The 14851-nt window shown below is 37.4% G+C and overlaps 1 protein-coding gene across 1 annotated transcript in view; it reads right to left on the reverse strand.

Moving 5' to 3' along the window:
* Positions 1 to 396: 396 nt before the first annotated feature.
* Positions 397 to 14851, reverse strand: part of LOC133523341 (serine/threonine-protein kinase SMG1) — a gene marked incomplete at its 5' end in the record, with an annotated part of 251943 nt that continues 237488 nt past the window's right edge. Inside the window, 5 exons of the mRNA XM_061858863.1 lie at positions 397 to 4634; positions 7024 to 7130; positions 7406 to 7494; positions 7957 to 8111; positions 8709 to 8906. Of these exons, the coding sequence (XP_061714847.1) occupies positions 4557 to 4634; positions 7024 to 7130; positions 7406 to 7494; positions 7957 to 8111; positions 8709 to 8906 (627 nt within the window). The remainder of the gene's footprint in view (positions 4635 to 7023; positions 7131 to 7405; positions 7495 to 7956; positions 8112 to 8708; positions 8907 to 14851) is intronic.

The following is a 14851-nucleotide window of genomic DNA, read 5'->3' on the forward strand; positions in this document are numbered from 1 at the left end:
ATCGAACGAAATGCAAGTCTGTTCCTATCGAAAAAGATTGAAATCTAATTTAAGGTAACATACTATATGAAAGGACTTTGGGAGTATGGAGTGTGGAATTAAGAGGAGTGACATCTCTTATGGTGGAACTGTTGCAAAAGTGTCCAGCTGTCAGCTATAAATAATAGTTCCAAATCTCTCCAGAGTAGCGCAAGAGTAGCTAAGAACCTAGGCGTTATTGACGGAGTGAAGTGCGCTGTCTATGATTTGCTTTTTTTTGGTCAAGTATTCTATGTATTGTAGCGCTACCTATTTAAGGTTTTTTGATGACACTTTTTGGTACATGGAGATTTATTTCCTTACCTCCACCTTCCGTATTTGGGAGGATAGGCGGACAGATAAAATAAAACAAAACAATTTGACATACACCATTTATTAATATTGAAGTAAACAAACATACAGCAGTGGAGGCATTCCAAGTCTAAAGAGGTTGTACAAAATAATTTGAAAATTTCTGGATTCTACATATATGACAAATTCACATCGATAATAAATCTTATTCTGACTATTCGTTATACTGAAAGAAACAAGGTTTTGCTGCCACACCTACATACCTAGACCGAATAGGCTTAATTTTGCTAAATACCACGATCGTAAGATTTATTCTTGCGAACTTCAATTAGAATAATTACAGGTGTACAAGTTATTCTTGCATCCCCTGCTTGTACAATCTGAAGTAATTTTACTATCGAGTCTAATTAGCTACTTTGTGCATCGCTATTTGTATGAATAATTTGACATATCTTTATGCTCTAAGGGCCAGTTGCACCAACCAAACTTAGCGAAATCATCAACGTCAGGCAGCAGTGAGGTATGAAACTTCCCATATAATAAAATTTTGTGAACGCTTTAACGGTGACAGACGGTTTGGTGCAACCGACCATAAGTCTAAGGTAAAATTAAATAAACAGGTAAGGTTAGGTTCGTGTCATTCACAATGACGCGTAGATTTGTCAAATCTAACCTTTAATAACATGACAGTACGCGTCTTCGTGAACGACACGATCTATAATGGGTAAAACACGGATATGATAAACGATTCCATTTTTAAGATATGCGAGTGTAAAAAAAATACATAAATAAAGCTGAACAAATAGTAAAAAAATATGACGGTACATTTTTGAAATTTGAAAACGGAAATTTTGGTCTGTTTAGCGCAATAGTTTGAGAAATTTGGAGATACATGGCTGTGGTTATTATAGTGTAGAACAAATATATTTTACAGCAGATTTTCTTGACTTTCTCACAGATCTGTTTGTGTTTATAGATTTAGATACAGACTTTATTTTAAAACATCGATTTCATGCCATTTATTTTTGTCAGTATGTAATAAAAATGTCGACATTTATTTATTAAGAATTCTTGTATCTAAAACACCTTTTACATATAACAATAATGATTTATCTATTCAGGCAAATGAATTATCTGATATGACACATAATTTTGTAGACATCAATATAACATTTAGTCTACATACATACATGTAACACAGATCTTACTACATTATTTTGTCACAAAATGCTCCACTGCCCAACCACCCTTAGGATACATATGAAGAATGAACATTAACATTACACCAGTCTCTCGCCAGGCACACATGACACTACAAATAATGCGGGTAATATGATGAATATAGAACTCATTTTCTGTAAATTTAAATTTTTTTTACCAATTAGAATAAAAATGAGGTACATAATTATTTTGAAATGAACGAAAAGGTCAATGATTCTGAAGCCAAACATGAAGACATTTTTTTATGTGTTAGTATGAACTTGATTTGTTACTGTTAAAAAATGGTCTTCCTCAGAGTTAATTTGGTGATGTAATTACGGGACATTTCATGCCGTTGACGGAAAAATGACGTCACGCTGCATAGAGTATGGTTCCAATTAGTATTTTCGTAATAAATATTTTATTATCATTTATTTGTCGACCTATTTAGTTACCCGATATTGATACTTGCAAATAATCAATACAGAACGTCTTAATTGTCTTTTATCTTCCTGAGACTCAACTAAACAGTAGATTGTTAGTTTATTGAAAAATATATATTTATGATTTTTAACAGTTATAGGTATTTTACGTAACAAGCATTAATTTTGGGTCAATAGATTAAGCTTACCAATCTCAATTTATAGCGTTAGTATTAAAAACTTCCTTAATGTTAAATTAGGTAATTTTTACATCAACGGCGTGAAATGTACGGGTAATTTTTGTCTCCGTATTTTAGAGTAACTAGTACTACGCATTCACACTAACAAAGCCACACAAGATTTAATAAAAAAAAAATAACTTTTTTTATGTTTTTTATTATTTTCATCGGATCTAAACTAAAGTGATGGTGATGAAAAGTACTACAGAAAATGAGTTCTCAAGAACGCTTTTGAATGTATTGAAACGTTACATGAACTACTAAGCATGTTACTAAAAGTTATTTGAGTCATATTATCAAGACTGTCAAATTGCAAAATAGATGGATTGTAAATTCAACTATGTTCGAGAGGATTTTTCATCTTTTCAGACTTGTCAACACATTTTGTTTTTTTTTTTAAACTACTTTTGCGCTTCCATGAGGAACAATTTGTTAAGCAATATTTCTATTGAATTATTTGTTTTTTTTTTTGCTACCAGAAAAGGTCGACCAATATCTGTAACATGTCAGTGTATCTAATTAGTCTAATTACCTGTGGGTACCAACACGAGTGGCTATGACCTAATAAAAAAAAATTACACACATATGACGAAAATATGGTAGGTATTCATTACTTAAGTTTCAAATTTCAGTAAAAAAAAAAGTTAAAAGTTAGTCAAGTTTAAGAGTACGTAGTCATGCAACACCATTAACTGTTTGCCAAACAGATACCTAGGTACGTTATGAATTGTGTGGTTCAATAATCCTTTTAATGTGTAAATATTAGTGCTTTAAACTTGGTTGATGAAAATGTGTTTATTCAAAATGTATGAAATGTCAGTTGATTTGTAAATCCAAGTTTACACGGGCAATTTTTATAATGAATAAAATTCTTAACTAAAGTAATGAATGAATTTGGAGAATGTTGGAGCAATTTTAATTTAATAAGAAATTTTCATAAAATACGAGATACGTAATTAAAGCTTTTTTTTTTTTTGATCCCCTAATAGGATTCAAAGGGGGTTGAAAGTGTGTTTCGGGAAATAAATCCACGCGGCCAAAGTCGTGGGCAACAGATAGTACATATTATTCAAAGTTGCTGATATAAATGGTGTGAAAGTTCACCCATTCACCCATTGTCCCTCAATAAAACATTAGGTTTTCTATGAAATTATCTCATCTCGTAAATGTTGTCTACAATTGCCCGTGTAAGCGCAAAGTTATATATTTTTAATGTCAATTCTCTTGCGTTGAATGATGCCTATGACAGTTCCTTCAGTCGCATTTGGTTGGGTTCAACCCATTCAGCGCTAATCACGACACGTTGTCGTTACGCCACGAGGCATTTCCGCTACATTCCGGGAAACTCACGTTATCGGCTACGACGTAGCACTAGAACCGTAGCTCAGCGGTGAATGTGTTAACTATAAAAAACATAAATAACTTTTTTTACTGTATTTTTATTACTTAAATGTTACATTTCTAAATAAATTCACTTTCAAAAATAGTCTACAATTTGCGTGACAGTTACTCTATATAAAAATGAGCTGTCATAGGGACCAACATTCTATGCGAGAGGTATAAGGTCAACGAATTGTCGTACTAAATATGTTATGATGAAGTTTTTTTTGTATATTTTTTATATATTTCATTTTATTCAAAAGCGTTCAAAGCATGACTATTAGTCGGCGGATTCTTACAGTAATACGACATATATTAAGCATGTAATAAATCTAAATATAGCTCTCGGCCTGTCAGCTTTGTGCTATCGACGTGTATAATCGTCACGAAGACGCATATTGACGTCGCAATAGATAGACGTAACCCAAGCTGGTTAGAGAGCATAAAAATAATCGCGAATTTAAAACATCTACCGGATAAAGTGACATTTCTGTCAATAATTGTCGCCTAGTTGTTCGGACGACTGCCGCATGCAAAGTGCGGCATTCCCGTTAAATGGTTAGCTCTTTGAAGCATAATTTCCTTTTAATACCGTTTTCAAGTTGATCGGCCTTCTTAAGTCTAAAATTACCAACAGGTCCGTTGCGAAGGCTCAGCAAATCGCCCGACTGTTGAATTCGAATCCCGAAGATGCCTGATGGGACGATCGGGGCGATATCATCATTGCCCGACGACACCTCTAGTAAAACCCGAAAAAAAAAACATAGACAAGTCCCCCCCACTAGAGGGGGGTCAGCTCGCTGGCGAGCCAATCTCCGAGCAAAGTCGACCTCGAGGCGTCAGAGACGCGTTGAGGTATTTAGTTGGTTACGTCCCAGTACTGTAGTACTCATCTCCGGCGGGCGGCGCACGGGCCGCGGGGCGCAGGCGCGGCCGCCGGGGGGGTGGCGGGAGGGGGGGTGCGGAGCCCCGGGGGAGTCTCTGTTCAGACCCACGCCATCCAGCCTTCGTACATCAGGCACAAGTTCTCTGCGTTAGTCGCTTCCGATATTATGTAGTCCACCTGTGAACATTACATTTTTTATGATGGGTAAGTATTTTAAAAGCACAGTAAAAAGCGTAGTAGTTTGCGCACGACGTCCGAGTAGTATTTAGTCGAAGAAGCGCTTGGGTGAGTGTCAGACTGTTACCTCAAACTTGGTAATACAAAGACGTTTTCCTACTCCTCTACTGTTATCTGTCATTTATGCATTCATTAACACGAATATAAGAACATACATAAAAGGTTTCAAGAAAAGTCTATATTGTCTATTCCTCATAACAGAACTTGTGCTTTTAATCGCTATAACGTTACTGCGATTAATGGTTACCAACCTAACAAAATCAAAACGAATACAGTTTTAAACTAAGTGCATTGCTGCCAACTTACAAAATTAAGACTTATTTTTGTTGACTCGTAGGATAAGTATTGTATCCAACGTTGTATAAGTAGGTCAAAAAATGCTCGTGGCGTATTCCTTTACAATGTTCGCCTACGCCTTCGGCTCCAGCTCACATTGTAACTCACGCCACTCGCCTTTTGACCCTTCTTATACAACTGTTGCATAAAATACTATTACGAGCGCAACAAGTGAAATAGTCATAAGTGAAATAGTCAACTATAATGAAATTGACCAATCACAGCTCGCCGTGGTCAAGAGGATGAAACAAAACTATAGCTCAAATTAATTATTTATTTTAGGTTGTATGGTAGAAACAATTGCTTCATAAGTCATAAACAACATAGCATTACTATAGCAACATCCATAGACTACGAAAACCGCGTACCTTTGCTTGTTAGTCTCCATAGGCCACGGTGGCCATAACCGATAAAAAACTGTCTAAAAATTTAATTTAGTGCGGAGAAAGTACCAGGGCCTCATGAGTTACGAGAAGGTGTCGCTGACCGCCCCGCCGGGCCCGGGCGGCCGGGGCGCGAACGAGTATGTAGGTATCGCGGCTGTTCGCCAAACAAACAAACCAAAATTATACAGCTATTTAATATATCATAGCTGTATACTTTTCGTTTGTTTACCTATATGGTTTTATTAGTTTAAACCCTTTTCCAGGCCGCACCAATCTACAAGGTTTTCCCAAAAAATCCAAATATATTCCAATTAATCCAGCTTTGATGATTTATTTGAAGACAAGTAACATTTCTTGAAAGTGTAATCTAATTTGAACCTTAAAACGGAATGCTAAAGTTGAAATTCTAATGGCGCGTATGTGGTCGATTAATCGTACTATGCCTGGAAAAGGGTTAAAGTATTATTTTTGTTGAAAAAAAAAACTCGTTGAAAAAGTTTTGTACACCATAATGAATTAATGATATAATCAAGCTTTTCAATCTCGTATCTCCCTTACTCTCCATTATATCACGAATGTATAAAATATAGTTGGTCAAACCAATTTGTCAGTAAATAAGAACAAAAAAACTATACTCATCCTTTTCTTTTGGATGCTAGTACTAGTGTAAGACAAAGATAGTGTGACTCCCTCTGTCTATGTTTGAAATGAGATAGCCCTTTGACAAACTATAATAATAATATCCTTAATAATATTATCCTTATTAAGTATCATTTGTATTCGCTTTGTTCACATATGTGGTTGCAATAGTGCGTCATCTTAGTTTAGTATTATGTCACCACCAGTGAGTTCCTATAATTGGCTTCCTGTATCTACTATATTTTTCTATGTTAATGTAACAGCTGTTGGATCTCCAAATAAATAATAAATAAATAAATAATAATATTATACAATTAGACCACGAAGCTTGCTGTGTAGTCTAAGTAAAATACGAGATTGAAAAGCTTGATTATATCACTATTAATAATTATAAATATAATATAATATTAATTAGTATACTTTTTAAGAGTCAACTAAAATAATATTATATTTATATCCCGAATACATAAATTCCGACACGATTTCTTATAAACTCTATGTGGTATTAAATTAAAATATCTCCCGCAATAGAACATTACGATACAAGTGCGAAAAATAGGAAATTCGAAACGAGTGGCGACAAATTAAAACACGACCGAAGGGAGTGTTTTAAATCAACACGAGTTGCGAATTACCTATTCGCACACGTATCGTACAAAGTTTTACAGTACTTATGGCCCTTTAAATGTTCGACACAGTAACGTAATATGCAAATTTTCGCATTAGTGCAGTAAAGTAGCACCATATGTACTGTAAAAAATCTTTTCATATAGTACAATAGTACATTACTATACAGGTGCGTAAAATAGGAAATGCGAATTACCTATTCGCACATGTATCGTACAACGTTTTACAGTACATATGGCCCTTTAAATGTTCGACACAGTAACGTAATATGCTAATTTTCGAACTAGTGCGGTAAAGTAGCACCATATGTACTGTAAAAATCATGAATGAGTGTTAGTCACCTGGTCCTGCGGGCGCCCGGCGCGGCCGGGGTCGGGGTCGCGCGCCTCCAGCTTCAGCCGCACGCGCTTCCACACTCCCGCGCCCACCGCGTTGCGCTCCCCTCCTCCTGCGAGACACACGAATCGCAACCTTAACGCTTCGTAAATAGAGGTTATTTTAAATGGATGCCATTTAGGGAGAACGAATCTAACCACATAAACCCGACAATGAAATTTTAACCTATCAAAGCGTAACCAATCACCCGAATGCATGGAAAGTACAGACTGCTTTCAAAGCCTTTCAAAGATAGCATACACCAGAGAACGAACTGCAAAATCTATAAAGCGCATCAAACAAGCAGATATAAATCCTTGAGTAGTGTATGAGAGTACTAGTACTGACCGTGCTTGAGGTTGCCGCCCCGGGAGCCCACGGCGGCCTGCCGCCCCAGGCGCCGCGCGCCGCTCTCCGCCGCCCAGCGCGCCCCGAGCCTGCAATCAGCATTATGTTACGAAGGCTCCATATGGCTTACTAACTCCATATAAATCAGGTCCATGTTTGCTATCTCAACTTCAGGGTAAAAATATTATCTAAGCGTTGCTTAGTAAGCGGTAAGTATTTTGACCATCAGAATTGAAGAAAAAAGTAACCGCCATCCCCAATTTCTATATTCTTGATAATACGTTTTTCCAGCTAAATTGACAACGATGTTAAGTCTGGAGGACGGAGCAGGAAAAGGAGGAAGAGTAGGATGGAGTGGGGTGGAGTCTGAGAGGAATCATGTTAAAAACCAAATCTACAGAACTGAAAGTCCTTTATACAAAACTATTGCCAAAAAATCGTCCGCCATCATGAACTTCTCTATTTTTAGTCAAGGCGTACTTATGAATATGGGTTATCAAGATCTATTTGGAATGAAGATAGACTAGGGAGTAATGACAGCCACTACTTACTCGGCCAAGTCCGTGTAAACAGCGGGCAGTCGCACAGTCAGTTCGGCCGCGGCGGCAGTGACTGCAGCAGGTCCTGCACTTGTATCGTTTATGATATTCAAAAGTTCCGTGATTCGTTTCTCTCGAGCTAATATTTCGCTAGCTGGGTTTATTCCCTGAAAATCAAAAATACGATAAATATTTTAAAAAAAACACATCATGTAAAGATATTTAATTATTTAAACATATCTTCAAACTTAAAAAATTCCTTCGAGACCTCATATATTAAATGATCAAATAGTAAATTTTTTAGAACACACTCGTTCGTTTCATTCGCATATCATTCGATTTGATTTCGTTCACATATCACAGACTCCCATATAAAATGTCAGCTTTATTTCCATCCCAGGTTATTTCGTAAAGAAATAACAAAATTACAAATATCCTCGTATATTTTGAGATTTCTTAAAGGCTTTTGATTTCATCAAACACTTATTGACAAATGCAGTACGTATTCGTATCTAGAATATGCATGCAGTTTTAAACTTTCTTTAGTTTCATATAAGCGGTGGAACTCAATACGTTTAAATGTCATATACAAAGAAATTATTTAGAATAAGTAGAACAAATCGATTCAGAGATATAAAATGTATGGCATACCACAAGGGTCAGTTATAGGCCTCTTATATAAATATCTTTGTAATAAAAATGGTCTGTCGTCGCTATGGGTCGCTGACTCAGTGATTCCATGAGTGAGGTCCTCGTGTACTCACATCGTTGACGTGCTGCAGGGCCTGCAGCGGCGGGCAGATGTCGTGCGCCAGCGCGGCGCGCGCGGCGGCGGGCGCGGCCAGCCCGGCGGCGCGCGCCGCCAGCCGCTCCGCCGAGCCCGCGCCGCGCTGCGCCAGCGAGCCCGCCTCGCGGCTCAGGGACGAGATCATGTCCACTAGCAGCGAGTTTACGCTCTCCACCTGTACACAATATCAAATAAATTGCCATTAGAACGGTGACTCGTCACGATCGACAAAATAAAAACACATTCAAAGAAGATCCCAGCAAGATCCCAGCAGTTCGGTGCACGCACTCGCCGCGAACGCACATGCGCACGATATTCAATACCTCATTTTGTTTTGTATTCTTCCTAGTGGTTCCCAAACTTTTTTAAAATATGCAGTGTGCCTTTTGTAAAGAAGTTATTAGTGACAGCGCCCAGTGTGCGAGTTGTCGTGAAGAAATAGGCTTTTGCTGTGCTCAAATTACGGAGGCGGGATATAGAAAGCTTGGAGTGGACCGCAGATCAGCATGGAAATGTCTCAAGTGCAGAAGAGATGCATCCCCGGCCCAGGGGAAAGCAACGAATATAAGTGAGCCATCACAGGGCCATAGTTTGCCATCGAAGGTGAACGTGCCGGCGCGGGCTAAACCCGCTGACAGGAAGGAGGCATCACCTGGTCCAGCCAAAACAACTGACCTGGACACCATCATGAAGCAACTGAAAAGCATGGAAGAACATCTCGCCTGCCTGCCTGGACTGGTTCGAGATGTTGGATCCCTTAAAACTGAATTGGCCGAGGTCAAAAACTCCTGTACCTTTGCCAGTGCGAAGTTGGATGAGTTTTCCGGTCGTCTGGTTGAGGTCGAGAGTAAAATTCCAAAACTAGAAGATGTTGATGGCAAAATCCAGGTGCAAAACAAAGAGATACTACTGATGAAGGAAGAACGTGCACTTATTAACCAGCAGATGCGTCTTAATAATATTGAAATAAAAGGGGTCCCACTAAAGAAGAACGAAAATCTTTTCTCAATCATGATGAATATATGCACCGCTGTGAACTTTAGTGTGGACAAGAGTGATATCAACCACATATCCAGAGTTCCTATTCACAACTCCAGTGACAAATTGATTATTGTGAGCTTTATTAATCGTTATATTAAAGAAGATTTAGTAGCGGCAGTCAGACTTAAAAAGACCCTCACGGCAGAGGAAATTGGCTTCCAGGGAAATACTCAGAGAGTGTACGTAAATACCTACCACCCGACCTGACACCCGATAATAAGAAACTTTTGTCACTTGTCAAATCGTCACTAAAACAGAAAGGCTACCTCTACGTGTGGGTCAGATACTCTAAAATTCATGCTCGGAAGGACGACAATTCCAAAGTGCATATAATTAATAATGAACGAGATTTAAACAAATTGCTATAAATTGGTGTATTTTCAATTTATCGTTTAATTATGTCTTCTGCTTTGCAGTTTTGCTTTTGTTATTATTGTTTAATATTAACATTAAGCGAATTTGCTTAAGTTTGACGACCGCTGACCGGCCCGCCTGGGCAGTCTTTTGTTTGCCGCTCCGTCTTATCGCTAACTGCAATTGCCACCTTTTGTTTACACCACGCTCACCGAACACTGCTTATCTCTTTTTTTCACATTCGTTAAGTATTGGGTTTAATTATTTATTCTTTCGCACCTATTACACCTACCTTATGGATTATTATAACTGTATTATTGACTGGCGTGTACTTCGCATTTTATTCATAAGTAATTTACCGTTGTCATTGTATTGGAGGATGCAGTATTATAGTTACTTTAATTTTTACTCAACTTTAGTTATAAAATCAATCTCAAATGGGTAGTACATCAATAGATAATCATCTTTGTATTTATTACCAGAACGTTAGGGGGTTGCGGTCAAAAACTTTTACATTTTATCGTAATCTTAGTATGGCATCTTTTGACATTATATTTTTAACGGAGACGTGGCTGGTGGATGGTGTGTTAGACTCCGAATTGTTCGACGACCGGTACGTGGTGTGGCGGCGGGACCGGGATTTCGCCTTGACCGGTCAAAGCCGCGGGGGCGGCGTGCTCATCGCCACCCGTCGGGAATTATCTGTGACACCGCAGCCGACGTTCCGGTCGTCTGCTGAAGACTTGTGGGTTACGCTGTCGCTTAAGGACAACTGTAATAGGTTAGTAAAAGTTCATTTGTGCGTGTTGTACTTGTGTAACCAAAATAATGGTAATTCATTTTCTCAACAGTTAGCTAATTTCTTAAATAAACTAAGTGACTTAATGCTTAATTGTCCGGATGATAAGTTTATAATAATAGGTGATTTTAATATGAGCGGTATCCAGTGGATAAGTCGAGACTCGGTGATGGTTCCGTCTTCTTATGCTGGTAACGATGAATGTAGTTTAATTGATGAAATTCATACTCTAAATCTGAATCAATATAACTGGATTTTTAACCGGTTCGGTAAGCTACTGGACTTAGTATTATCTAATGACTTTGTATGTGTTACTGGTTGTACGGTACCTTTAGTTCCCATCGACCCGTATCATGAGCCCTTGACTATTCAAATTAAGTTTACTACTGTCATCCCACTTCATACAGCCCCCCAGATTAAATATTTTTACAATAAAGGCGATTACAAGTCTATTAATAACGAGCTAGCTACTATTAATTGGGAGAGTGAGTTTGCTGACCGTACATTAGACCAAGCTTTGGATTTCTTTTACGCAACTTTTAAGAAACTTAGGAATAAATTTATACCCAGTAAACTGGTTAAAAAAGATAATTATCCAGTATGGTACTCCCTTTCGTTAAAGAAATCAATTAAAGAAAAATATAAATATTTCAAAAAATACAAAAAATATAAGAATTTATCAGATTTAATATCATATAACACTCTAAGAGATAGAGTACGCAAATTAGAAGATACATGCTTTACTACGTACATTCACCGGGTGGAAAAAAATATTGCTACTAACCCAAAACAATTTTGGTCATTTGTGAAGTCTCGGTCATCCTCTCAGAGTCTACCCAGCAGTCTTAAGTATGGGGACAGTATATTTAATTCAGGTCTAGATATTTGCAATGCTTTCTCCGATTATTTTTCTACCACCTTCACAGTCTCAAATCAAAATATCCATAATCAATCACCCTATCCTAGTTACGACTCAGCGGCTAGTTTAAATATTATTGAAATTAATCCGGACACTGTCACTAATATATTACTAAAATTAGATTCCTCTAAGTCAGCAGGTCCTGATGAGCTGCCCGCCCAGTTCTTAATTAACTGTGCGAAGAGCCTGGTGTGTCCCATTGTTTTACTTTTTCGGCGCTCATTCGCCGAGTGCTCAATACCCTCCATATGGAAGTCGGCGTTTATAACCCCTGTTCATAAAAAGGGTCCGAAAACAGAAATAACTAATTACAGGCCGATATCTAAATTATGTATACTTTCAAAAGTACTGGAAAAAATAGTATTTAATCAGGTCTACGATGCTTTTAAACATTCTTTTAATGATCATCAGCATGGTTTCTTGCAACGAAGATCAACTGTCTCCAATCTTGTTTTACTAAATGACTATGTCACTGAGGCTATGGACAGTGGCCTCCAGGTTGACGTCATATATACTGACTATAGCAAGTGTTTTGATAGGATAGATCATGGGCTATTGATATCTAAATTGTATGACATGGGAATACATGGGGATCTACTGAGGTGGTTTTCCTCTTATATCAATAACAGGTCTCAGGCTGTCGTGGTCAATAACTATATATCTGGATGGGTAACAGTCCCAAGCGGCGTCCCCCAAGGGTCCCTGCTCGGTCCGTTATTGTTCAACATGTTTATTAATGATATAGGTAAGTGTTTTCGTCACTCTAAACTTCTTTGCTTTGCTGACGATATGAAAATCATAAATAAGATAAAATCCGACCATGACTCAATGTTATTGCAATCTGATCTCGTACGTCTTGATGAGTACTGTAAAATAAATATGCTGGAACTTAATCCCTCGAAATGCTTTTCAATTACATTTTCCCGTCAACGTAACGTAATCTCTAAATCTTATACAATTAAGGGCCAACCGCTTGAGAAAATAACATATATGAAGGATTTGGGTATTATTCACGATTCCAAACTTATATTTGACAAGCACGTTGATAGTATTATTAGTGGAGCACTAAAAGCATTAGGCTTTATAATGCGTAATTCTCTATATTTCACTCAAGCTAAAACCCTTAAAGTACTTTATTGCGCCTATGTGAGGAGTAAACTGGAGTACGCATCGCAAGTCTGGAACCCTTGCTATGATACTTACGTTGACCGAATCGAACGCGTTCAGCAAAAATTTATTAAATATTTATGTTTTAAACTGAAATTTCCCTATAGTTCCTCCAACTATTTAAGTATTTGTAAGAAGCACCATCTAGTCCCCTTACAAAAAAGACGTGAAATATCTGACATTACCTTTCTCCTGAACATCACCAGTGGCGTAACTGACTGTCCCGAGCTACTAAGCAAACTTTCTTTCAATACTCCCTACCGTTCTAAAAGGTACTATCCCCCAATATCTATAAAAACTGTATCCTCCAAGTATAGGCAGAATAGCTTCCTGGTTCGCGCGAGTCGTAAGCTAAATGAGTTGTCGAAGGAACTTGATATTGACATATTCAATTGTAAAGTTCCTAATGTGAGGCATAGTCTGGTTAAGCGGTGTTTTATGTGAGCTTTCTTTCTCTGTATTATTATATGTATACTGTTTTTTTTTTTTTGTTTTTGTTACTTTATTAAGTTTTCATTAGGCGATTAAATGCATTTTATTCATCAACCTAGTGCATTAGCGCCTCGATATGAACTTTAAAATATGCTTTATCAGCATTAACATCTGATATATTTTACTGTATGTTCTTTTTTCCTTTGAACTTTGAGACCTCAATTATTCTGGGCGCTAATGAACTAAGTGTTTCCGAACCTAGGGTCTATTTTAATGGCTTCTATGTATTTTCATTTTCAATTGTGTTTTTGTTTTTTTTTTCTCACTTTGTACGCATGTGTGTGTGCGTCAGTGTTAGCATTTTTTTTTTATATACTTTGTAATTACTTGTGAGTTCCTGTAATTGGCTCTCTGTATTAATCTTGTTGTCCTATTGTAAGTTTAAAGCTGTTGGTTCTCCTGAACATAAATAAATAAATAAATAAAGATATTGATAATTACGATGTAAACCAAGCAGAAATATCAAGATCTTCCAAGTAGTGGTGGGGTTATAAATCGTACTATGCCCGGAAAAGGGTTAATAGTACATTATTGCTGAGACCGGGAAATGGCAATTCGTGGACGAGTTTCGATTTTGTCGGAAGACGCGAAGCGGACTCCGACAAAGAAGACGACTCCACGAATTGCTGTTCCTGCCGCCGAGGCATATTCCTGCTTTTCTCCAAACTGGCATGTTTAGATAAAAGCAGGTAAAATAATCAAAATTTAGGCTTCACATCAAAAACGTCAATAACAATTTCCCTATTTAATATATTTTTTAAAGTTCTAAAGGAACAACTATTCAGCCATTCAGTATCATTCAAATACAATCACTCATTCAATATAATTATGCAATATAAGATGTATATGAGATCCTTAAAAAAATATAAAAAATTACATAGTCTTTGATTTTATTAAGCAGTATTCGCACGATCCTACACGACGGTCGGTCTTACACGACTCTATCCTATAGCTTGAAATGATGCTGATTGCGTCGTGTAAACGCAGCCCGCGGCTATATTAGTTGGCTGTTTGCGTTTTTCTTAATGGATATATATGTTTAAAAAGGTAAAAAACAATACAGTAATAACTTCCCGTCCGCTAAAACATGACAATAATGGTTTGAATTTTTTTAATTTGTTTTTGACCACAACGAAGAACTTCCCGTACCGTTTTTGCTACAATAAGGTGAACGTTTTTTTTTTTTTTTTAATACTACGTCGGTGGCAAACAAGCATACGGCCTGCCTGATGGTAAGCAGTCTCCGTAGCCTATGTACACCTGCAACTCCAGCGGAGTTACATGCGCGTTGCCGAACGTTTCCGCAGTTGCAATGTTTCGTTCGTTACCAAACGTTGAATCAACATTC

Source organism: Cydia pomonella, chromosome 12, assembly GCF_033807575.1.
Source record: "Cydia pomonella isolate Wapato2018A chromosome 12, ilCydPomo1, whole genome shotgun sequence".
NCBI lineage: Eukaryota > Metazoa > Arthropoda > Insecta > Lepidoptera > Tortricidae > Cydia > Cydia pomonella.